This window comes from Diabrotica virgifera, chromosome 4, assembly GCF_917563875.1.
Source record: "Diabrotica virgifera virgifera chromosome 4, PGI_DIABVI_V3a".
In the NCBI taxonomy this organism is placed as follows: Eukaryota; Metazoa; Arthropoda; class Insecta; order Coleoptera; family Chrysomelidae; genus Diabrotica; species Diabrotica virgifera.
The window spans coordinates 174,906,496-174,931,980 of record NC_065446.1 but is presented as its reverse complement, the minus strand read 5'-3'; the positions used below and the strand labels follow the sequence as shown (position 1 = coordinate 174,931,980).

The 25,485-nt window shown below is 32.0% G+C and overlaps 1 protein-coding gene across 1 annotated transcript in view; it reads right to left on the bottom strand.

Moving 5' to 3' along the window:
* Positions 1–1,840: 1,840 nt before the first annotated feature.
* The window catches only part of LOC126883249 (uncharacterized), a 93,121-nt gene continuing 69,476 nt past the window's right edge, over positions 1,841–25,485 (bottom strand). The window contains exon 4 of the mRNA XM_050648545.1: positions 1,841–2,182. Within this exon, the coding sequence (XP_050504502.1) occupies positions 1,998–2,182 (185 nt within the window). The 3' untranslated portion in view covers positions 1,841–1,997. The remainder of the gene's footprint in view (positions 2,183–25,485) is intronic.

Genomic DNA, 25,485 nt, shown 5'->3' with positions numbered 1-25,485 from the left:
ATTATTATCTGGTTTTAGAAACATGCACTAAAATATAAAATATGAAGATAAAAACGTAATTAAAGATTAAAATAAATCGTATGCTAGTACAATTCAATTGAATTTAATAACTTTAAATTATTTTACAAAAAATATTTTACCATATTAATGAATGCATAAATTAGTTACTAAATTAAATAAACAACCAAATTTTAAATCAACCGTAGTAATTTTTCTACTACAGCAACTTTCCTGTACCAAATTAATTGTTAGTTAAATTGTATTTAGTTAAACTTTTAATTTACCTTTTAAATTTACTTACATACATCTTGAGAATATAAAAATTATTATAAAGTATGCTTTGAAACAAATGAATGTTAAATGTATCATCCAAATTATTTATTAATATAAATAGTATTTACTGGTGTCACAAAAACTGGGAATACTTTTGTAGTTGAAATTTTTGTAACAATTTTTTTTATTTTAAATTTTAATTTTTTAACCGAAACATTTTTGGATATGACATTTGTTTTGGGCGAAACCATTAGAAATTATTACCAGATTTTGTGACACGAGTAGGTATATAGATACTATTTACTTCTTAATATACTTCCATAACGTTCATTTGTTTCAAAGCATACTTTATACGTTCTCAAGATGTAGGTAAATTAAAAAGTTATTAACTGATCTTACTCGTAAATACAATATAACTAACAATTAATTTGGTATAGGAAAGTTGCTGCGGTAGAAGAATTACTACGATTGATTTAAAATTTGGTTGTTTATTTAATTTAGTAACTAATTTATGTATTCATTAATATGGTAAAATATTTTTTGTAAAATAATTTAAAATTATTAAATTCAATTGAATTGTACTAGCATACGATTTATTTTAATCTTTAATTACGTTTTTATTTTCATATTTTATATTTTAGTGTATGTTTCTAAAACCAGATTATAATTATTTTTTTTGCAAAAAAATTTTAAAATAAAAAATCCGCAAAAACGTAAAATCTATAGTTTTTTTTAAATATCTACAAAACGAAACATGCTAGGTACATACAACCTTATACCAAAAGAAAGGTTGTAATATTTACTACCAAACGCAAAACTAATATACATGGTGTCCCATTAAAAAAAATGAGAAAATTTTGTATTTGCAAATAGTGATCACACTGTATATTTTATGGCTAAAAGTAAAAAATATTAAATTATTTAAAAATAACACTATATTTTAAAAACTTTGACCTATCACCTAAATTTTTATTTCCTTGGAAACATAATCCACAACCCTATAAATATTACCATTTTTCTCAATAAAAATGTAAATATTTCGAAAATTATTAACTTTAGGCCTATAAGACCTTATACAAATTTTTCATATTTTTAAATAATATATTCAAAAATGATTTAATATACAGGGTGTTCCATTTAAAAAAATACAACTTTGGTTCATACCGTCGTTCTGACTCACCCTGTATAATTGAAAATAATTTTAAATTATAGACCTCTTTGATACACATTAGTTTTGTTATAAACATTTTTTTGTATATCTCATAGTTTAGCCGTAATCAAAGAAGACCAGAGGTTTGGCGCACCCTGTATATTATATGATTACCTCTGACTATAGGTAACAATATATACCACTCCGATGATCGCTAATGGGGGTGAAACGTACGTAAGGGGTTTATGGTACTCTCTGAACGAATCGAAATTAAGATGTCTCTCATTTTTATTCTTGTTCGACTTTATTTAGTAACAAGGTATATATTCGACACATACCTAACATAAAAATGATGATCCCGTAATTAGTACGTAGTTGATGCAGTTAATTGTTAATTGAAATAAAAAAGACATAATGTCATATTTAAATGTTTACAGACCAAATACAAAGATTTTAAGACTACATTTTGTGACATCACATTTTAAGTCTTTTGTGTTGAATATAATAATAATATACTACCTCTGCTACTAGAGTTTTCTATAGTATACATTAACACATTAAATGTAAATTTTATTCAATAGTTGTCTTCCTCTCTATCCCATAGTTTCTTAATTAGTGGACTCGATTTTCTTAACTCTTCTAAACTATCTAATTTATCGTTATAATCTTCTTGCCAGTTTGTGGTATTATCTTCCGAAGTTGTTGTAGGAGATGGCAGTCTCATTTCTGGCTCTACTGCTGGAAACTGCTGCTGCAAATCTAAAACGACAGATAATTATAAAAAGTTATAAATAGGATTTCTAATGTTTGTTTGCATGTCTCAGACATTGACTTGTCATTCACAGTAATTTCGCTTACAAAACGCTTACAATGCTGTTCTGAAGCTATTTTCTTGTGGCATTTTTGTAATTAACTAGTTTTGATGGGAAATAAGCCTCACTTTTACTAAAAAAATGATTTTATTAACGTTTCGACGCCTAAAGCGGGTGTCGTTGTCAAAATACAAAAAATATTAATGAATTAAACATTTTTTTTGTTCTAACGAAAATTCATTCTTAGAAGAAAAACAATTGTTAACATCTGTTTTATTAAAAAATGATTATCCTTTATCGTTTATAAATAAGGAATTGGCAAGATTGGATCGAATGGAACAGAACAACTTAGAACGGGATCCTATAGCATTCACAAGAAATAATACGAGGAAAATATCATTACCGTATATAAAAGGACTATCCGAGAAACTTAAAACGATAGGAAATAAATTCATTATTTCAACAACATTCAAAACAACAAACACGTTGAGATCTATTCTATCTAAAACTAAACCTAACAGTGAACAAGAAAGAACAAAGAATTGTATTTATAAAATACCTTGTGAAGGCGAACCATTTTATTTAGGTGAAACATCAAGACCATTAAACGTTAGAATAAGTGAACATCAGTCTTATATTAAAAATAGAGAATTTGATAGATCTCATATATGTCAACAAGCATGGGATAATGAACATAGAGTTCAATGGAGAGATTCAAGTATAGTCCTGAAAGAAACAGATAGTAAAAAGAGAAAAATCAAAGAAGCGGCTTTAATTATGCTAAATGAAACCAATTGTGTCACAAATTTCTCGGTAGAATGCAGTAGGATGTGGTTACCCATACTAAAAGAGGAAGTCAATCGAAAGAAAATACCAGGATTAGTAAGTCAATAACATATTGAGTTAGTACATATTTTATATTTTAGTATTGTTTATATATCTATGTATTATTAATATTATTTATAATTTAAAATAACATATGTACATATTAAGGTCAGAATTTGGTATTAGTTTTGAGAGTAAAATAAAGTAAGACCTCATCAAATACTTACGATGTCGAAATACGAGGTTTTTCCTGGTTTTCCCTCGTGGTTTACTATGGAATCTCTAGCGCGAGAATTTTACTGTTACCATTGCATGTGGTTGTCTTTTTAAAGACAGATCACATGTTATGATTTTTTTTGTGACGGATATTCTTGAGTTGGGGTTGATTTCATGTAATCGAATGAACTATCTTTTAATAAAGTCGTCCCAGGAACGCAACTCATAAATATTGGCAATATCATTTTAAAGTCTTCTACTTTAAAATGTATAATATATGTCTGAATTGCCGATATAAATGAGTCAAATTAAATAAATTATTAGAAGAATTTTTTTACTAAGCAACAACATTTTGGTTAATTCATTAATATTTTTTGTACAATGACACCCTATTTGGGTGTCATCATTTTTTTATTAAAATTGTGGCTTATTTCCCATCAAAACTAGTTGCGTACAATGCTTACAACAATGCTAAATACTTTTTGAATGAATTTAAACCACCGATGGCACTTACATGATTAATATTTCAAATTTAGTAACTTTTAACTTGTAAAAACTACATGGTGTAGTTGGTATAACATTAAAAAAAATTATACATAGAGTTCAATGGAGAGAGTTCAATGTCTACCTACACCAGGGAGTTTTTACTTCACGTTAAAAGTTACTTAACTAGATGGTTAGGGATTGCAATCCAGCAGCATTTTCAATCCAGCTGGATTTTTGCAAGATTGGCCTGAATCCAGCGCGGATCCAGCAAAATGTGGAATCAAAATCAAAACATGATTTTAATGTTTTTTTTGTCTGTACGCTAAATTTCTAAACAACAGCAACATGAATTATTTAGTTTTATGTAAGTGATACCTTACAAACGTAGGCCCAACCTACTTCTCACAGAACTGCACATATAGCCGGTTGCGGAGAAAGCCCTTCCGGCCTCTGTGCTGGTCGGTTTTAAGGTCATCAAATAGTCATACACCATTGACAAACGATCGCCTTTCACTCCTTCGGGCTCATAAACCGCCATATCCTTTTCCAAAATATTTTCGTAATCTTTTTGAGAATCAGTTTTTTGGCTATAAATGTTTTCTCTTTCTCGTTTCAATTCAATCTCAAGTTCTTGTTCCAAAGTAAAATTCACAGGCTCCGGATTAGTTGGCCCATCTTCTTCCATTATCTCTTGCACTGGTTCCACAGTTACTTGTTTATTTATACGAATCAACAAATTTTTCATCTCTTGTCGCAGTGCATTCTTTTTCGGCATGGGGAAGTAACCAGGATTGTTTAGTCCTGCGTCATACTTTTTTTGATTTTGTTAATACAATAATGTACCTGTTATCTTATAGAGACGCCGTTCCGTGATGCTATTGCGTAGTGCTTCCGATAGATCGGCATTAAGGCTAAAGACCTGGCTATTTAGTTTGTCTAAGACAAATTTCATAGTTGTGTCGGCCGTTATCAAAGTGGAATCTATTCTGTAAAGAGCTTCTACAGCCGGTTAAGTGGCGATTAACTAATTGATTATTGACCACTCGCCTGCAGAGAATTTTATCGCAGAATCAATGTATATCAACGCTTTATCGATGCAAACTTTTAAGCTATAGAAACTTTCCAGCATACTGAGCTACTGCCAGCTCGATAGAATTAGCAAGTTGCCAACTCACGGCTTTGAATAAAGAGGCTACCCAGATAGCACAAGTACGTTTTATGGACATCCAATGGACGTACATCTGTGTACATTGGAACGTCCAATGGACGTCCCGCTAAGGTACAATGGACATCCGATGGACGTCCAACGAACGTCCAGAGTTCACAAAATTGGACGTCCATAGAACGTCCGCTACAAACGTACAGTGTACGTTGTTTGTTGAAGCTTTCAGTGTACATCTTATGTACATTCAATGTACATCTGATGTACATTCAATGTACGTCTTATGGACATTTTTGTAGGGCACTTTTCAGAAAGCAATCTAGTGTCCATAATTTTTTGAATACATACATAGCAAAACGCCTTTAGGTATAGGAAATAGTTCCTATAGTACTAAACTTATACTTTAAAATATTACACAAAATACCTTTTTTATTTCTCTTTATTATGTATACTTTATTATAGGAACTTCATTAATGCACGACTGCACTTGATATATACTGCACGACTGCACTTAACAATAAACGCAAAGATATCACAGGATGTATTATATTGTATGTAATAACTTAATAAAGACAGAATTCAGATAATGGCGCCCTATGAAGAATGCACATTAAAAGAGGTTTATTTCTATTCTGTTCAATTCTGTTCTGTTTCCTTTCAAACATTATTTCTTTTTCTTAGAACTTAGAGTCAGTACGATTGTATATTGCAAGCGGGTTTGCCATTCTGTGAATTATCATAAATAAATCCTCCTTCAGTATTCCACAACAATTAACAGCGATAATCCCCTAAAAGTACCTGCCTAATACTACCTTTTACGACCGATAGCGTGAAGAGCGACAACGTTGTCAAGAAGATTCTCATTTAGTTTGGCGGGAAATTTAACAGTTACAAAATGCACATTTAAGATTTAAATTGGTAGTGTCTAATTATTGTAAGTTCTATAATTACCGATGCGCGATGTAGCTCCGTTATTCTGAAAAAGTTTACCATCGTTTTATCATCATCTAATATTATATAGGTTTAAATAAAATAATTTTAGTGGTTCAGTGTTTTAATTCGATGATGAAAAAATATGTGACTACATTTATTAGAAGCTTCTTGTATTCTACTAATAATATTGCTTTGATTAAAACAAGAAGCTATATATAATTACTGATAATAATAGTCACGTTTTGTGTAAAATCTCCTTGGACCACAAATGGATGTCCAATGTACATTGAAATCAAACGTCCAATGGACGTCGCATAATGGACATACATAGTACGTCCAGTTTTGGTCCATGGACGTTTGGACTTTAAATGTACGTTATATGGACGTCCATCGGGCGTTGCGTGCTATATGGGCAATGAAGTAACTTATTTCGAATTTGACACGTTTGGGGATCCGCGCTGCTGGATCCAGCATGATTTGCTAGATCCAGCATGTGAAAAAAAACGCTGGATCCTGCTGGATGCTGGATCCAGCAATTGCAATCTCTATAGATACTATACAGCCGACTTTTTGGGAACTATCCCGTTTTCTTTTTATATTTAAAATTGAGGAATATTCGCTCCGTGCATGACTGACGCGACACCCAGCGTAGTCGCCTTACATTTTTGGCGACCATAACCGCAGCAGAATAAACGCATAGTGTGACATATCGGTACGGTTGAAACGGATGCGTTTTCACCGCATTCGGTCAAAACGCATAATGTGACATCGCACTAAGGGGACTTTAAACATTAAGATCTAAGGTAAAAACTGAAAATCTATGAGAAACTATTGATTTAGGAGAGGTATATTTTAAAAGTATAAAAAACTTACCAACTAATATACTTTTACAATTTTGTGCATAATTAAGCTGCTGTCGAGACTTGCTGCTGTCGAGACTTGCTGATTACATATTTAGATTCTGTTATGTGTTGTGCTATTATTTTCATTTCTTTAAGCGTTTTCTGTTTACTCTTTCCCAAATCTACTATCCTGGATGTATCCATTTTTTCCGCGGTCTGCCTTTTTTCTTTTTTGTGATATTTCTTGTTTCATGAACTTTTCTCGTTAGTCTACTGGTTTCATTCTCATCTGATGTCCATACCAGTTTAATTTTTTCTTTATTATTTTGTTCATTATTTGTTCCTGTTTGGTTGTCCCTCTTATTGCCTCATTCCTCATTTCTTATTTTATCCCATTTGGTCTTTCCCGCTACAGCTCGTAGATGTCTCATCTCCGTTACGTTTATCCTACTATTATGCTTTTTCCGCAAAGTCCGATTTTCACTCCTATGTAGTATCGTCGGTATCACAATTGTATTATGCATATATTTTCATTTTTGTTTCTTGAGACAATTCCTCAGAACTGGCGTTAGTGTGTAGTAGTTTGATCGATTTTTTTTGTTCTGTTTGTTACTTTGAGGTCTATTTTTCCACCATTGGTAATTGAGGCCATGAGAGCCAGAGTGGCCTAACTGATTTTAACACTACTTTACATAATCAAAGAAAATGATCAGAAGCTATTGGTGTCGCGAAAAAAGGTCGCCAACAATTGGTCGAGCGAAAAAATGTCGCGCACATTTGAGCGCGTATCAAAAGGTCGCCGGCGAAAAAACAGCGCCGACGAAATAAGGTCGCGTGCAATTGATCGCGCGAAAAAAGATCGCGTCATGTTTTACATTATTAAAACCATTCAATTGGTTTTCAAAAAGGTTCTAAAGAAATTCTATTTGCATACTTTAACTTTATGCATTATGAGCCGATTAGTCTTGGAATTCCATCTAATTACTTTTTAATGTATTTTGGATGTATAAGAAGATGGGAAAAATAACGTATATCTAAATACTTTTTAATGTATTTTGGATGTGTAGGAAGATGGGAAATATAGGAGAATAGGAAATTATTTCATATGGTATTTTCAGGTTATTCAAGTGAATATACTTGAAAATTGAACAATTTTTAACATGAAGAAAGTATTTTTTTTGTTCTACGTGAATAATTTTAATATATGGATCTAAATTCAGAAAGGTACTTTCCTTCACACTTTTTACAGGCTTAGGACTGTCAGCAAAAAACTGGCGTGTTTAAAAGTGTTTGCTCTTCCTAATCGGATATCGTTAAAAATGTACAGTAATAATAGTTCTATTTACAGTATATATTACATACAAACGAATACCAGGTACCAGTTTACCTATTTTTGGTATTTTCAGAGACCGGTAATTAGCATAATTGGTTCTTAGTAGAAAGTCGTTATGCAGATTAGTGAAGAATAAGTAGTTTAGATAAGGGCACCTTATTGTGTAGGTATTTATTAGGAATTCCATGAAGTCATTACGATAAGACATTATTGGAAATGCTAAAATAAATATTGTACAAAAGTTCTTTGTCTAATTGTGCGTTATTCACTAATGTGGTAATTATTATTCCATATTCGTGAAACGTACTTTTATTACTTTTTAATGTATTTTGGATGTATAAGAAGATGGGAAAAATATCGTATATCTCATTATTCATTAGCTTGTCGATTTGTCAAGATGGTCTTAACTTACGTAAAGAGTCAAAAAGGTGCCAATATGTTGGTGTATAATGGATATATCCATAGAAAGGAAAAAACGATTGATCACAAGACAATTTGGAAGTGCGCTCAGTACAATAAGCATAAATGTACCGGGAGAGTTCACACAGTGGGAGATGAAGTAGTGAAAAGTACAAGTCACAACCACGTTGCCGATGCGTCAATATTAGAAGCAAAAAAGGCTTGTAACAGAATGAAAGAACTGGCTCATCAAGTTGAACTAACAACACAAGGAATCATAGCTACCGTTTCACAAGAAGTGTCTGTGGGTGCAACTGGGCAGCTACCTTCTATTTCATCCCTAAAGCGAACTATTCAGAACACACGCCAAAGAGTGGAAGCTATTCCGGCAAATCCAAGAAGCTTAACAGAGCTTATTATTCCGGAAGAATACACCAGAAACAATAACGGCGAACCGTTTCTTTTATTTGACAGTGGTCCAAACGAACAGAGAATTTTAATATTTTCCACTGAAAGAAATTTAACTTTGATGGCGAGCTGTGAACACTGGTATGCCGATGGAACATTCACATGTACTCCTCTATTGTTTGGTCAGCTGTATACAATACATGGCGTACAGTATAGCAACGTTATTCCAACTGTTTTTGCTCTACTTCCTAATAAAACTCAGGCAACATACACTCGACTCTTCCATGAATTAAAAACGTTACGACCAGGTTTACATCCTACAACAATAATGGTGGATTATGAAAAAGCAGCAATTAATGCTTTACAACAAGAGTTTCCTGAAGTCAGAATCCGTGGATGTTTCTTTCATTTCACACAATGTTTGTGGAGAAACATGCAAGGTACAGGACTGCAACAAGTTTATACAGAAGACGCGAATTTTGCTCTACATCTGCGACAATTGGCAGCCCTAGCCTTCGTACCTGAAGTAGATGTTGTTGCAACATTCGGAGAGCTACTGGACAGCGAGTTTTACACTCAAAATGAAAATTTACTAACACCTTTAATAAACTACTTTGAGGATGTATGGATAGGCAGATTGGATCGACGACAACAAAGAAGACCGCCAATGTTTCCAAGGAATCTTTGGAATTGCTTCGAATTTATAGAGGAAGATCTACCGCGTACTAATAATGCTGTCGAAGGTTGGCACAACAGCTTCTCCTCGATATTAAATGCAGCACACCCAAATCTATGGAAGTTTATTACGGGGCTAAAGAAAGAAGAGAGTTTAAATCGATTAAAAGTGGAGCAATACATAGCTGGAAACCAACAACCTCAAAAAAAAATTTATAAAGATACAGCGCGGCGAATAAAAACGATTTGTTTGCAATACGGGAACCGGCCAAATCTAGAATATTTAAGAGGAATTGCCCAAAATTTTCAACTGCAAGTATAAAAAACTAAAAAACAATTAAAAAAAAAAAATTAAAAAAAACAAAAAAAAAATAAAAATTAGAAAAACACAAAAAAATAAAAATAAAAAAAAAATAAAAATTAGAAAAAAATAAAAAAATTAAAATTAAAAAAACTTTTAAACACGCCAGTTACTAACTGCCAGTCCTAAGCCTGGATAAAGTGTGAAGGAAAGTTAAAGTATGCAAATCTGTTATTAATATAAATGTATTCTTTAACTATGATATCTTCAATAAGTACTCACCAGTGACAATGTATTAATGAAATTGTGCCTGTTATATAATTTTTAACCACAATATCATTATTTTATTTGGGAAATTTTATTTTAATAAAGATGGTAGCCCTTAACCTACCCTATCTATATGTAGTATATACCCTGTAAAATATATTAAGCTTATATTAAAACTTACTCTTAAATAACCAAGGGTAAATTTTGCGACACTGCCAAGTCGTGAAATAATACCTCTAGGTACTTTCCCTACAACATTTACAGTTAAAATTACCTTAATTCGACCATTAAATTGGTCGAACATTTTACATGATCAATTTCAAATAGGATTATTTACTTCCAATTATTTTCCTATTATTTAAAGTGGAAAATAAAACTAAAGTCATTTAGAAGTCAATATTGGGTTGACGAAATATTTTTTACCAATAGGTTAAAATGACTAATAAGAAAATATTTAACTGTTTGGGTCATTATTTAACAGCAATCCTTTAGTTCTATTGCATCATCTAAATCTGACCTAAGCCTGGATTAAGTGTGAAGGAAAGTTAAAGTATGCAAATGAAATAGCTATTTGTATAACAAGGGAGGAAAGTGCTACTTTTCCTCCCGAGAATGAAGTTTACTGCCCGACGCGTAGCGGAGGGCAGTAATCATTCAAGGGAGGAAAAGGCACTTTACTCCCATGTTATACATATGGTTTTTCCACCTTCCTCAAATAACAAGTCATTTTTTCATTTTTACTTAATTTATTTATGTAACTAACCAACAAAATTTATTAGAACTAAAACTAACAAGTACGTACAATATAACTGTCAACTGTCAAATATAAGTCAAATTAATAATGTAAACATTGTTAAATCAAAATAACAATTTACTGTTTTTTACCATTCTGCAAAATACAGAGTGTTTTATAAATAAACGTTAAAATGTATAGAAACTTACGTAATAGAAAATAGATATTGTACAGGGCGTCAATAAGTTACATTTCATGAATGAAATACCATGACGTCACTTTTACTTTTCCTCCCTAGGGAGGAAAAATATTTTCCTCCCTAGGGAGGAAAAGTACAACTTTGCTCCCTACAATCAGGTCCGGAAAAGTATACTTTCGGTAGAGGTAGGTGGAAAACATATTTTCTGACGCGATCTTTTTTCGCGCGATCAATTGCACGCGACCTTATTTCGTCGGCGCTGTTTTTTCGCCGGCGACCTTTTGATACGCGCTCAAATGTGCGCGACATTTTTTCGCTCGACCAATTGTTGGCGACCTTTTTTCGTAGATCCGAAGCTATTAATGTCCGATTATTTTAGTAATTGTATGTTGACCAATAATGATTCTTGGTCAACATAAAACTACTAAACCAAACGGACATTGTTAGCTTCTGATCATTTTCTTTGATTATGTAAAGTAATCTGACCAGTCTCTCTCTCTCCCATGAGAGCCACTCTGGCTCTCATGGCCTCAATTATACTTCCAAGATAATCATATGTGGTAACTATTTCCAGTTGAGTATTTTTCCTTTTTATATTTATTTCATTTTCTTCCCTTTCGCGTGTTATTTTACTTTGCTCGATGTTTATTTCCATTTTTAATTTCTCTATTTCCTCTGTCCATATGTTTACAAGTTTTTGCATTATTGTCAAGGAATCTACTATAAGGACTATGTCATCCGCATACAGTAAGGCTTCTATTTTTACTGGCTGTAATCTTTGGTGTCCTATAAGTGTCCGTGTTTGGTTGGTTCTTTCTCCAGTATTTCTAGTCAATTCATTCATGACTATTATGAATAGTAGCGGGCTAAGACTGTCTCCTTGTTTGATACCTCTCTCCGTTGAATTCTTCAGATCCTCATTCTGCTATCCGTACAGGTCCTTTTACTACTCTGTATATACTTTTAACTATTTTTGTCAGTGTAATTGGTACTTTCAATGTTGCTCTTAGATCTATGAATGCTAAAATCACCTTTCTCTCCGAGTCAATACTTCTTTTTATTATATTTCTAATGACATCAATGTTATCGTTTGTCTGTCTTTCTGGTCTAAACGCTGCTTGTTCTTCTCCCAGTTTTTTTACTGCTTGTCTTAGCCTCTTCTCTACTATTTTCGTGTATACAGTGATAAGCGCTCTAATAACCGGCAAAATAGCTCAAAAGATGGAAAACGTATTAAGTTGTGAGATAAAAAGAAATGAAACTAGCCGAGCTGGGAAATTTAGCGATATTAACATAAAAATTTACATTATATTGATTGTTTCCCCACCTTTAGACATATCGGACGAGTTTGGCAACTACCAATGTCACAGTGACAGTTTTGGTTGACAAACTCCTCTGATACGTGAAACAATCAATATAATGTGAATTTATATGTTAATATCGCTAGATTACCCAGCTCGACTAGTTTTAATTCATTTTATCTCACAACTTAATACGTTTTCCATCTTTTGCGCTATTTTGCCGGTTATTAGCACGCTCATCACTGTATTTTAAAAATACCGATGACAAACATATTGCTCTATAATTTTCGCAGTTGTCGTGTTGTCCCTTTTTGTATATTGGCACTATAAGGTTACTTTACCAGTCTTTTAGGATTTGTTGCTTCTCGCATGCGTCTTTGTATATTTTCCATAACCAGTTTATCCCTTCTTCTCCCATGTAGTTGATCATTTCCGGGTCTATGTCTTCATCCCTTCCAGCTTTACCTGTTTTTTTGTTTGATACTTTTTGTATTACTTCATCTCTACTTACATATTTGCTCTAATTCTTTGTTCTCGTTATATTGATGTTTCATTTCTATCATTCATTGTTTCATTTCTAAATTTATTTTCGTAGTATTCTTTCCATCTGTTCTACAGTGATGAGCGCGCTAATAACCGGAAAATGGCACAAAAGATGGAAATCGTATTAAGCTGTGAGATAAAATGAAATGAAACTAGTCGAGCTGGGAAATTTAGCGATAGTAACTTTTTTATTTACATTATATTGATTGTTTCCCAGCTTTACACGTATCAGAGGAGTATGTCAACTAAAACTGTCACTGTGACATTGGTATTTGCCAAACTCGTCAGATACGTCTAAAGGTGGGAAACAATCAATATGATGTAAATTAATAGGTTAATATCGCTAAATTTCCCAGCTCACCTAGTTTTATTTCTTTTTATCTCAAAACTTAATACGTTTTTCATCTTTTATGCTATTTTGCCGGTTATTAGTGCGCTCATCACTGTATATTTGTCTGGATTTGGGTTGTTGTATCCCTCACTGCTGTTATTTATATATGTTTTCCTTTCTTCATATTACGTCTGATTCTGATTGTTGTCCAAAATTCTATTATTTGTTACATAGTTTTCTTGTAATTCTTCTCCAAACTCTTCGCAAGCCTTTGTTTTTGATTGTCTTATGGTGTTTTTCGCTAACCGTCTCAGCCTTGTATATTCTTTCAGCTGGTTTCGATGTATTTTTTCCACGCTGTTTTATTTTTCTTCACTGCTGTCTTAATTTTATTGTTTTATCACCTCGTTATTTTATGGGTTTTTTTATGTTTTCTGATTCCACATTCATTTTATGACTACTTTAAAAGCCTTCCAACTTTCCTCCAGTGGCCATGCCTCGTTTTGGTTTTCTAGTTGTTTTAATCTTCTATTTGTTTCTTGTTTGTAATGTTCTAGGACCTTTTCTAATTTGAGCTTATTTACTTGTATTCTTTGGTAATCTTTGATCAAAAAATAATGTTAGATATTATAAAAAACGTTTTCTTCAGTTGCAAGATCCATAAGATTTTAAATATAACGTTATTTACTATATTTCGGTGTTTTTTGTTATAGCGAACACCGTAGATATTAAATAAAATCAAAAAATTTACATTATTTTAGATGCCATCGGAAAATGACTATAAGGGGACTTTTAACATTAAGATCTAATATAAAAACTGAAAAGCTAATAATTTAGGAGAGGTATATTTTAAAAGTATAAAAAGAAAACTTACCAACTAGTATACTTTTACAATTTTGTGCATAATTCAGCTGTTGTCGAGACTCACTGGTTACATATTTAGCTGTCATTTTTTGGTCCCCATTCCAAAGAAAGACGTAGTATAAACTTAACATAATCGCCGCAAGAGAGACGAAAAATACGTACGCGACTACTGTGAGCACCCTGACGATTTTTTTCTTATGTTTTGGTTCGTATAGGCGATCTTTGGCCTCATCTCCAGCGAATTTAACTGTTGTGTCCAAAAGGGATGCTGTTTTCCACTGCGCCGAGTCACCACTCATGGTTAATTTGATACCATTCGTGGCCTTATATGACATTTTCTCCGTGAGAAAATTAAAAAAGTTTTTAAGCAATATCAGAGCCACGCTGACAGCTTTTATTATTTTGGTTTATAAAATTAATATCACTAAAATTTTGGAATGCTTGTTATAGTTCATTGGTTTCCACTGAAAACGGTTTAGGTCAGGTAAAATTATTTTCTTTTCTTTAAAATATTAAGTACATAGTTAAATATTAGTTATACATACTTATATTATACGTATCGCAAATATTCGACCAAAAACTTGGTTGCATTGGTGGTGTGTTAGTTAAATTTTGCAGGACATGATGCTGATAGAAAAGGCACTCGGGCATCAAACGGAAAATATTTTTAGGCCATAATAATGAAAGTTCTTCTCCAATGTAACAAATATTATAATGAAATGATCGCATCTGAATGAGAACTATTTGTGCTTACATGAACCAATACAGGTTAAAAAAAAATAGGATAGGGTTTTGGAATTTTGAAGTCTTACAGGTATGAGTGTGGAGTTAGTAGATGCGCTTAAAAGATGAAGTAAAAATTGGTTTCATTCAAGTGACTGGGTGGAAAAGACACAGGGCGAAAGAACTAAGTGAAGAATACAAATTGTGGTATGTAGTCTAGGCGCCAGAGGCGTCACCGTGTCCTTTTCAGTTCTGATGGACAAACTCAACGGTTTCTTATGGATTTTTGGCTGCTGATTACGAATTTCGAGGGTGGATTTCGATCCGAGTGGTCAAAAAATTGTTATAAACAATTTAATTTTTTATAAATTGTTTATAAGGCTCTGGCTCATAAACTAAAAGATATACAAAAAAATGTTTCAAATAAAATTTTTTCGTTAATAAAAAACGAAGAAAAAAACGTTTACTAAACTTAAATCCAACAATAATTATAACTCGAGATTTTGTAAAATTAGTGCACAATGCAAATTGCAAAATAAGTATTTTCCGAAGCTTTATTGATCGTAACTGGGCTTCCTACGCATGCAAATGAGCCTTAGAAGGTCTCATTTTAAAGCTTCATTAATAGACTTCCAAACAAAGTTTGTTAAATTACTTTATCTTCATTTGTTTTAAAGTTATACCCGTTTGAAGTTATAATTTTCTTAAAAAAATTGTACACTAATTTGTTTATAAGGGTTTCAAGTAAATTTGAGCTGTAAACATTTATACTTTAATTAACAATAATGATAGTCGAACTCAAAAGGAATAATTTGAGCTTAAGAAAATGTTCGTAAGTTTATTTTTGGTCGATTATCGTTATCGATATCGTCAAGATATGATATTTTAATGGCGCGCTATGAGGCGCAACATCGGCTCGGACTGGGACGTTCCGCCGTCGCCGTTTCGCCGTCGCCATTTCGCCGTCGCCGTCGAGCCACTTCGCCGTCGGCCGTTTCGCCGTCGAGCCAGTTCGCCGTCGGCCGTTTCGCCGTCGCCATCCCGGCATTGGTTAAGTTTACAAGAACGTGATAACATACTAACTTTTTTATACTAAATGTCGCAAGAACGTGATAACATACTAACTTTTTTTATATACTAAATGTCGGTAAGTTTAACCTATTATTTCTAGGAAATTAAGGACAATAAACAAGAGTATAATTAGAATACATCATTAAATAGATAAATATGACTATTATCAGATTATGCAAAAGTGATATTATATAATCGTTCGAACACCATTCAAAACTTATATACAAGTAATGATCATCCCGAAATTATAAGTACGAATACTAACAACGAAATGGCGACGGCGAAATGGCTCGACGGCGAAATGTCCTAGACCCACATCGGCTAACAGTCAAGTATTTTTCGACGCTTTATCGATCGTAACTCGGCTTCTACGCATGCAAATCAGCCAATATGTGATATCCATATAAAAATAGATCGAGTTATTTTGCAACATCATTGCATATAAAAGGAGCATTTATGTTGTGGCGGCATACACACAATTGACCTGCCTTTATGATGCTGCAAAAGAACTAGATTCACTTTATATGGATACTATCCACTATCCACTGGATATCTATATGATATAGATTATATCTTTATCATATAGATAATTAGACTCTGAAGCCCCAGAAAGTTTTAGTTTTACTGCCTACAAGAACAGACTTTACCACCATGTAACAGTAAAAATTGCTCTAAGGACTTACGCAGATGTAAAAAAGCTGAGATTCCCTGTATATCTCAATTCAGATGCATGAAACAAAAAGTTTGTAAAAATAGTATTAATAAATAATATCAACTTACTTTTTAGTTCTATTTCTGAAATATTAGTTTTTAATGTTTTTTTTTTCTCATTTAGTACAAAAAGTAGAAGACAAAGTAAATAGAATGCAAGGTGACACGAGGTACAGTATGATGATTTAATTATAAGAATTATATGATCAAATTTTATTAGGAACTTCAAAAATGAAAAATGAAGATAACGTATATATACATAGAAATTATAATTTGCATCGAGAAGTTAGCGCGTGAACCTTTACGCGGTGAGTCGATCTTGCGCCACAGAGCGCACTATGAAAATATCGATATCTTGGCCAAAAATAAACTTACAAACATTTTCGTAAGCTCAAAATTTTTCTTTTGAGTTCTTCTATCATTATTTTTAATTAAAGTATAAATGTTTATAGCTTAAATTTGCTTGAAACCCTTATAAACAAATTAATGTACAATTTACAATCAAATAATTTAACACACCCTGTTTGGAAGCCTATTAATGAATATTTAAAATGAGACCTTCTAAGGCTCATTTGTATGCGTAGAAGCCCAGTTACGATCGATAAAGCTTTGAAAAATACTTATTTTTCAATTTGCATTGTGCACTAATTTTACAATATCTTGAGTTATAATTGTTGGATTTAAGTTTAGTAAACGATTTTTTTTTCGTTTTTTATTAACGAATAAATTTTATTTGAAACATTCATTTTTATCTCTTTTAGTTTATGAGGCAGAGCCTTATAAACAATTTATAAACAATTAAATTGTTTATAACAATTTTTTGACCACTCGGATCGAAATCCACCCTCGAAATTCGTAATCAGCAGTCAAAAATCCATAAGAAACCGTTGAGTTTGTCCATCAGAATTGAAAAAGACACGGTGGCCTCTATTTGGCGCCTAGACTAATGTAGGGAAAAGTAACACTAACAATGGAGTTGGTATAATTGTTGATAGAGAAATGAATGATAACGTAGTAGAAATTGTACGAACGAGTCATAGAATAATGCCAGTGAAATATGTGCTTGACAAAGCACATTTTTTTTCTGAGGACGATTTAGGAAGTGGAAATTAAAACGTCAAACAATAGTTTACTTAAGAAATGTAATTTTCATTAAACCAACAATTGTGGCTCAATCGCATAAACATAATACTAAATTTAACATGCCACAAGAAAACAGTTTCAGAACCTTGCTTGATTAAGAAGTATTGAATGTTCAATGCTTCTAGGCTCCTTATCCATAAGATACAGATTGGTTGGTTGGTTCAACTGGAAACGAATGAGAGGGGTACTTTGTGAGGGAAAAATCAGCGAAGGGGCGAAAGGAAAAATATACGAGAGTATGGCGAGGGCTGCGTTGGTTTACGGCGGTAGAGTGTGGCCGGTAAAGAAGATTTGGTAGAAAAGTGGACTTTACGAAGACTTTTACGAGTGTCATGGATCACACATGCCACGAATAAAGCAATTTTAAGACCAAAGACATGCCAAAATAGTTAAGAAAAGAACTAATTTCTATCTTGGCCACATCCTTAGGACTTCAAATATTATACATATTCCCAAATAAAGCTTACAGGAAATATACATGGACGTGAGGCCTGGGCAGAAAACAACATTCGTGGCTGAGAAACATCAGGAACAAGTGTAATATCAGAGATGTAGCTAGAATATTCCGAAGAGGAAAAAGGCAGTCTACAAATGATTTGAAGAGTCCAGACAACCACCAACTTGCGGTAAAGCACATAGTACACGAAGAAGAAGAAGAGCTATACTCAGAAATAAATCAGGTACTTACTGAACAACCAATAAATATATACATATCTTCATTGGATAACCATAGCAGCTGAGTTAATCTAAACAAAAAGAAGTTAAATAATTTGTATGGCATTATATTGTATCAATACAAAGAAAATCAATGTTGCTATAGAATAATTCTATTGCCTTACCGTAGTCTAAAATGGATTAAAACATACCATCGTTAACAAATTTTTAATATCATTTTTCTAACGAATAATTAAGAAAAGAAAATAATCAAACAAAAGATACCTCAATGAATTTTTAAGTCAGTCGTTTTATAAGTAGATCCATATTTTGCGACTAGTTGTATCTCTTATATTAAAAATATTCCAGATAAAAATATTGTTAAAATCAATATCTACAATTTTTCTAAATTGAGAATTTAAAAAAATTTTAACATATTTTCAAAATTGAGATGTGCCAAAAACTGTTCCAAAAATCAACACACCGATAAAATCATTAAAAAGTAAACAAACCTAAACAGTTATAAGTTATAATTATTTGTAAATAACTGAAAAAAAAATATTGTAATCCAATATTTAAAGAAAAATAAGCAAAAAAGAATATAATTAATTTCTGTAGATTAGGATTATAGTATACTTACTAAAAAGACTAGAAGCAAATGAGAGAGAGATAGGTAGGTATATATGTTATAGTCAAAGCCCGAATTTCAGGCACTCCTAGGTTTGACTAGGCAATCCTCAGGTCTGACTGACGGTCTTAGTCAAAACCCGAAATAAATTACAGTTTCGGGCTTTGACTAATCAAACCTAGGCGAGACTAAGTTGGTCAGGCAAAGGTCGAAATTAAATTTTATGAAATCGGGGTTTGACTAGTCGGGGTGTTCCAGACGTTAAGCTGTCTCTAAGAGAAATTAGTACAAAAGATTCAAAATTTGGAGGACAAGGCTTTATAAAATGCTATTCAAAAAAGTGTAAAAGGTCTATAACGTATTGTGCAATTCTAAACGCCATAATGCCTCAACATGTGAGAATAAACACTAATTTTTTTTAATTCCGACAATATAAAAATAATTAACATTGAAATTAAAAAATGACGTTTTATTAAACTTAATCTAACATTACGACATTTGAATAGCTGACCGGGGTTTGACTAGTCAAACCCCGATTTCATAATATTAAATTTCGACCTTTGCCTGACCATCTTAGTCTCTCCTAGGTTTGACTAGTCAAAGGCCGAAATTGTAATTTATTTCGGGCTTTGACTATAACATATTATGTGTATGTTATAGTCAAAGCCCGAATTTCAGTCACTCCTAGGTTTGACTAGGCAATCCTCAGGTCTGACTGACGGTCTTAGTCAAAGCCCGAAATAAATTACAGTTTCGGCCTTTGACTAGTCAAACCTAGGAGAGACTAAGTTGGTCAGGCAAAGGTCGAAATTTAATTTTATTATTTTTATATTGTCTTAATTCAAATAAAAAAATTAGTGTTTATTCTCACATGTTGAGGCATTCTGACATTTAGAGTAGCATAATACGTTAGACCTTTTACAATTACTTAATTTGGAAGAGCATTTCTTATTGCAGTAGCATTTTATAAATCCTTCTCCCCCAAATTAGAATCTTTTGTACTAATTTCTCTTAGAGACAGAGACAGCTTAACGTCTGGAAAATCTTCGAAATTAGGAAATTTCTCTTTGCATTCTCTTATTTGATTTCTTGAAAAAAGTGTGTTTATTGTTCCGTATTTCTTACCAACTCTATATAAACCGTCAATTGTTTTATCTTGAATGATACCCAAAATATTTCAAGCATCTCCTTTGGCTCTATCAAAGCTGGGGATAGGTATTGTTACAGTTTTTCCGATCGAAATTGGAGGATATTTTTTTTCACTTAATTGTTTCATAGCACTAGCCTGGGCGCCTGGGCATGAAGATGTTCAATCGCATTCCCTTTATTTATTTTAATATTTTCTGTCTGTGCACAACGCATGCTCGAACGCGTGCCAAGGAGATGCTCGAAATATTTTGGGTATCATACAAGATAAAACACTAATTGACGGTTTATATAGATTGGTACGAAATACGGAATAATAAACACACTTTTTTCAAGAAATCAAATAATAGAATGCAAAAAGAATTTTCCTAATTTCGAAGATGTTCCAGACGTTAAGCTGTCTCTAAGAGAAATTAGTACAAAAGATTCTAAATTTGGAGAACAAGGATTTATAAAATACCAGTGCAATAAGAAGTGCTCTTCAAAACCATGTAAGTGTAAAAGGTTTAACTTACTGTGCAACTTTAAATGCCATAATGCCTCAACATGCGAGAATAAACACTATTTTTTTATTTTAATTACGACAATATAAAAATAATGAACATTACAATTAACAAATGAAATATTAATAGCTGATCGGGGTTTGACTAGTCAAACCTCGATTTCATAAAATTTTATTTCGACCTTTGCCTGACCAACGTAGTCTCTCCTAGGTTTGACTAGTCAAAGGCCGAAACTGTAATTTATTTCGGGCTTTGACTAAGACCGTCAGTCAGACCTGAGGATTGCCTAGTCAAACCTAGGAGTGACTGAAATTCGGGCTTTGACTATAACATATAAACAAACGAAAAAAAGACCAAATATATGGAATGGACAGAACGAGAATACGTACCGTACAACCACAATGCCTGACAATAATCGCCAAAAATCTAAACAAGTGATGCTCCAAGTATGGGAAAGAAAAGTCTTCAGGAAAATATTTGAAAAAAGCTATGGAATGGAATGTGAATAAATATAGGTTCCAGATATACAAGGTGTCCCGAAAAGATTGGTCATAAATTATACCACAGATTCTGAGGTCAAAAATAGGTTGATTGAACCTCACTTATATACAATAGTGCACACAAAAAAAGTTACAGCCTTTTGAAGTTACAAAATGAAAATAGATTTTTTTCATATATCGAAAACTCTTAGAGATTTTTAATTGAAAATGGAAATGTGGCATTCTTATCGCAGGAACATCTTAAATAAAACAACAATGAAATTTGTACGCCCCATAAAAATTTTATGTGGTTTTGTTCCCTTGAACCCCCCCAAACTTTTGTGTACGTTCCAATTCAATTATTATTGTAGTACCATTAGTTAAACACAATATTTTTAAAACTTTTTTGCGTCCTAGTATTTTTCGATAAGCCAGTTTTTATCGAGATGCGGCTTCTTTTTGAATATGTTTACATAACAATTTTATTTCGTTCCTTTAAACCCCCCAAATGTTTGTTCACGTTCCAATTAGACTATTATTGCGGTACCATTAGTTAATTACAGTGTTTTTAAAACTTTTTTTGTCTCTTAGTATTTTTTCGATAAGGCACCTTTTATCGAGATGTGGCTTCTCTTTTAATATGGTTCAAAATATAGGTACAAATGTAAATTATAAATAAATCGTATTATTACTAGCCCTTTATAATCGTACTTAACCATATTATACAAATATATATGTTGGATTTGATAAATATTAAATTAACTCTATAAAAACTAGCTTTGGAAAAATACTAAGAGGCAAAAAAGCTTTAAAAACATTGTGTTTAACTAGTGGTACCGCAATAATAATTTAATTGTAACGTGCACAAATGTTTGGGTGTGCACATCAAATTTTTATGGGGTGCACAAATTTCACTATAATTTTTTTTATGGTGAGCCTGCCATAAGAATGCCACATATATCCATTTTCAATAAAAAATCTCTAATAGTTTTCGATATATTGAAAAAAATTGATTTTCATTTTGTAATTTCCAAGGGCTGTAACTTTTCTTATGTGCACATTTTTGTACTAAGGTAAGTTAGGTTCAATCAACCTATTTTTGACCACAGAATCTGTGGTATAATTTATGACCAATCTTTTCGGGCACGCTGTATAACTACATAAAATGTACGGAGAACCGAATAGCATAGAGATCTTAAAATCATAAAGACTGAGATAGTTGGAATGTATTCCTAGGATGCCAAATATAAGACTACCCAAAAAAATACTAATTTAGCAAAATTAATCAAAATAAACAACCTCTTAGCTTGTAGTATATATTATGGAAACCGCTTCTTGAATAGAATTATTTTTATCCTTGTTTTAAAAATTATAAAAAACGCCGAGACCCGATGATTTTTATATATTATAAATGTGTGGTTTTTATAACATACAAGGTGATTCACACAAGTCTAGCAAACATAAATTTTTAAACATAAATTTATACTATATCAAAATTTATGTCTCCAATTTAAGAAAATACCATTATTTAAAGTGTGATAAATTATTAATTTCAAAATTTCACCATGCATTACTCATAATGGACCCCACAGATTTTTATGTTTTGAGATGAGGTCGTTAAGTAGCTTCTAAAAACATAAAAGTATACAGGGTGTTTGATTAAAAATGTGGACTATGCTAGACGTGCGAGAATTACACTGTCCATTTAAATTTATTTTAAAAAGCTCACATTTGAATTTTAAAGTTAGCGTGACCCAGCGTTTCCCAGAACAAAAAATTTTATTCATTTTATTATTATTATTATTTAATTTTGAACATGTTTCACCAATTCTAGATAAAAATAAACTTCATATTTAGATTCAGCGACCTCGAAAACATAAAGAATCACCAAAATTGGTCATTCACCTTAAAGTTGATTTTCGTGGTCGATGTAACGTAGTTTTAGGGGTTGGTGCCGCTCGCCTCTAATTTTATATCACAGTGCACCCAGTGGAGTACACTTTAAAGTTAAAGTTAATAGTGTCAAAACAAACAATTAGTTTCAGCATGGACAAATTACCGAATAAAGGAGTTAAAAAAATACCTACTTATTAATAGAATATTCCGGTAACTGCTAAATAACTAGCTTTAAACATAAAAATTTATTTATTAAATATGACTTACTATACAAAAATCAAAAATGTATATACCTAGTGCTGAAAAATAAGTTAAAAATCTTTTAAACATTGCGTCACGGACCACCCCTTTCTGTTTCAAAATTTTATTACGAATTAGGTTTTATCCCAAAGGAGAGGAAAATAATATCAAAAAGTGTAATTTTAGAAACAAATAAAATACAATAGAATAATTATTATGTTCTGTAAATTTAAAAAGAGTATTGTCTAGTAATAAATTATAAAGCAACACTGTAAAAAAAATCAAAGATGAATAATTGCTGAAATTCCATTGTGGTGTATTATATTAATTTATTGGAACAATACCTTGTACTAGCATACGATTACAGACAATTGAAAACGATCATTTTTGGGAAATATAATTGATATAAAAGCCAAATTCAGACATTTTTATCTTAAAAGTTTAATCTTAGAATAAATGACTCTTGTTTGTAATAAAAATAACGCTAATGGACCATTTTCATATATTTTCTGAGAATTTATATGCATGAAGCATTTGATGATTAAAACATCAAATTTTGACTATTTAAAGTTGAATTAAACTTTTATTAACTTACAAAAACCTTCATTGAGATATCTTTTTTACCCTTTAGTTTAGTTTCGGAGCCCTATTTTTAGGTCACTGTCCTGACTCCCAGCTTCTCCCGTTCATCGATTCGCGAATTTAGAATTTCTACGTATTCGTATTTTAATCACTGGTATACACACTGGAAAACAAAAGCACAGTTAAATCATTTTTAATGCGAAAAGCCGTAATTTCCAAAATTAGGACGAGATTGTTTTGATTTTAAATGTTCTCAGTTTGTGCCGGGAGATCGATACGAACGCACACAGCTGGACCCAATTCCACGCGCATGTAGAGCGGGTTAAATGACCTGGTTTGATTTAGGCCTTTCGTGTAAGGTTTCAACTTGCACTTTTATTGCATCTTTCATCACCGTTATTTTGTCAATATTGTGTGCTCTACTTTAGCTGTTTATTGCCCTGACTGAATAATAATTTGTTGCAAAATATAGGGCAATATTAATTTATTTAATTCTTAGTCTACTATACCAGACCTAACCTACCTCGATTTCCTTTACCTTCGACCTTTTCCTGTTAGCCCGATCAAAGAACAATTGGACCCCGAAAAAAATAAAGGAAGGATGAAAATTTGGGAATAGGTAGTTAAAATTGTCTATTATTATATAAGAAAAAGTTTACAATTCTACCAAAAATGGAGGGGAATACCCCCCTCTCGAAGATTAAGAAAATACATTCAAAATAAGACAGGAATTGGATAAAATGACTAATTCTAAACAACTTTTCTTCTATAGAGTTTTTTCACCCTCGAAAAGTCAATACTTTTCGAGGTATTTGCGAGTGAATATGTTCATGTTTAACAAAATAAAACATGTTTTTGGACGGTTTTTCGGAGATAACTCAAAAAGTAAGTATTTTAGCGAGAAAAATATTCTTAGCAAAAATACAGCCCATCAAAAATTGAAAAAAAAATGGTATATACATGAGGTCTGTAGACCCAGTAGAAGCAGAGTTGCAGCTAATGAAAAGTAGGTTCTTCTTCGTCAAATTCCAAATCGAATATTTCAATGTGAAATAACCCAAAAATGGAGAACTTTTAGGGGAAAATTCATTTCAACTTTTTTAAAGTGTTTAAAAAAAGGTTTATTTTTGTTTTAAAAAAACTTGTAATATTAAAAGTAAGTGAATTACGTTCCAAATATTGTTGGTCCCTTTTATTTTTTGGTAAAAAAATCGTGAAAATCACCCCCTAATTAGCATCACATATACGTTTTAACATTACCACTTCACAAGTTACTTTGTCTATGTATTATTTATATGATCTGTAAGTTTCATCGGTTCAAAGTGCTTTGTTTTGAAAAAGCTGTAGTTAAAATGGCTTGAACGAGTAACTAATCACGAGTTTAGACAAATTTTGAATAGCCATAGCATAACCAATTTTTGTCTACCAAGAAAACAAAAAATCAAAAATATTCAGAAAAGCAAAACGTACATTTTATTACTCTTTGAGATTTTTGGTATTCCTAATAATTGTTTGTAAGTTAATTCCATAAACCGTTACGATTTTTTTCAAAATTAAAAAAAAATGTTTTATTTTAAAAGCAATTTTTTTCAAAACTGAGCACTTTGAACCAATGAAACTTATAAATAATATAAACAATACATAAGAAAAGTAACT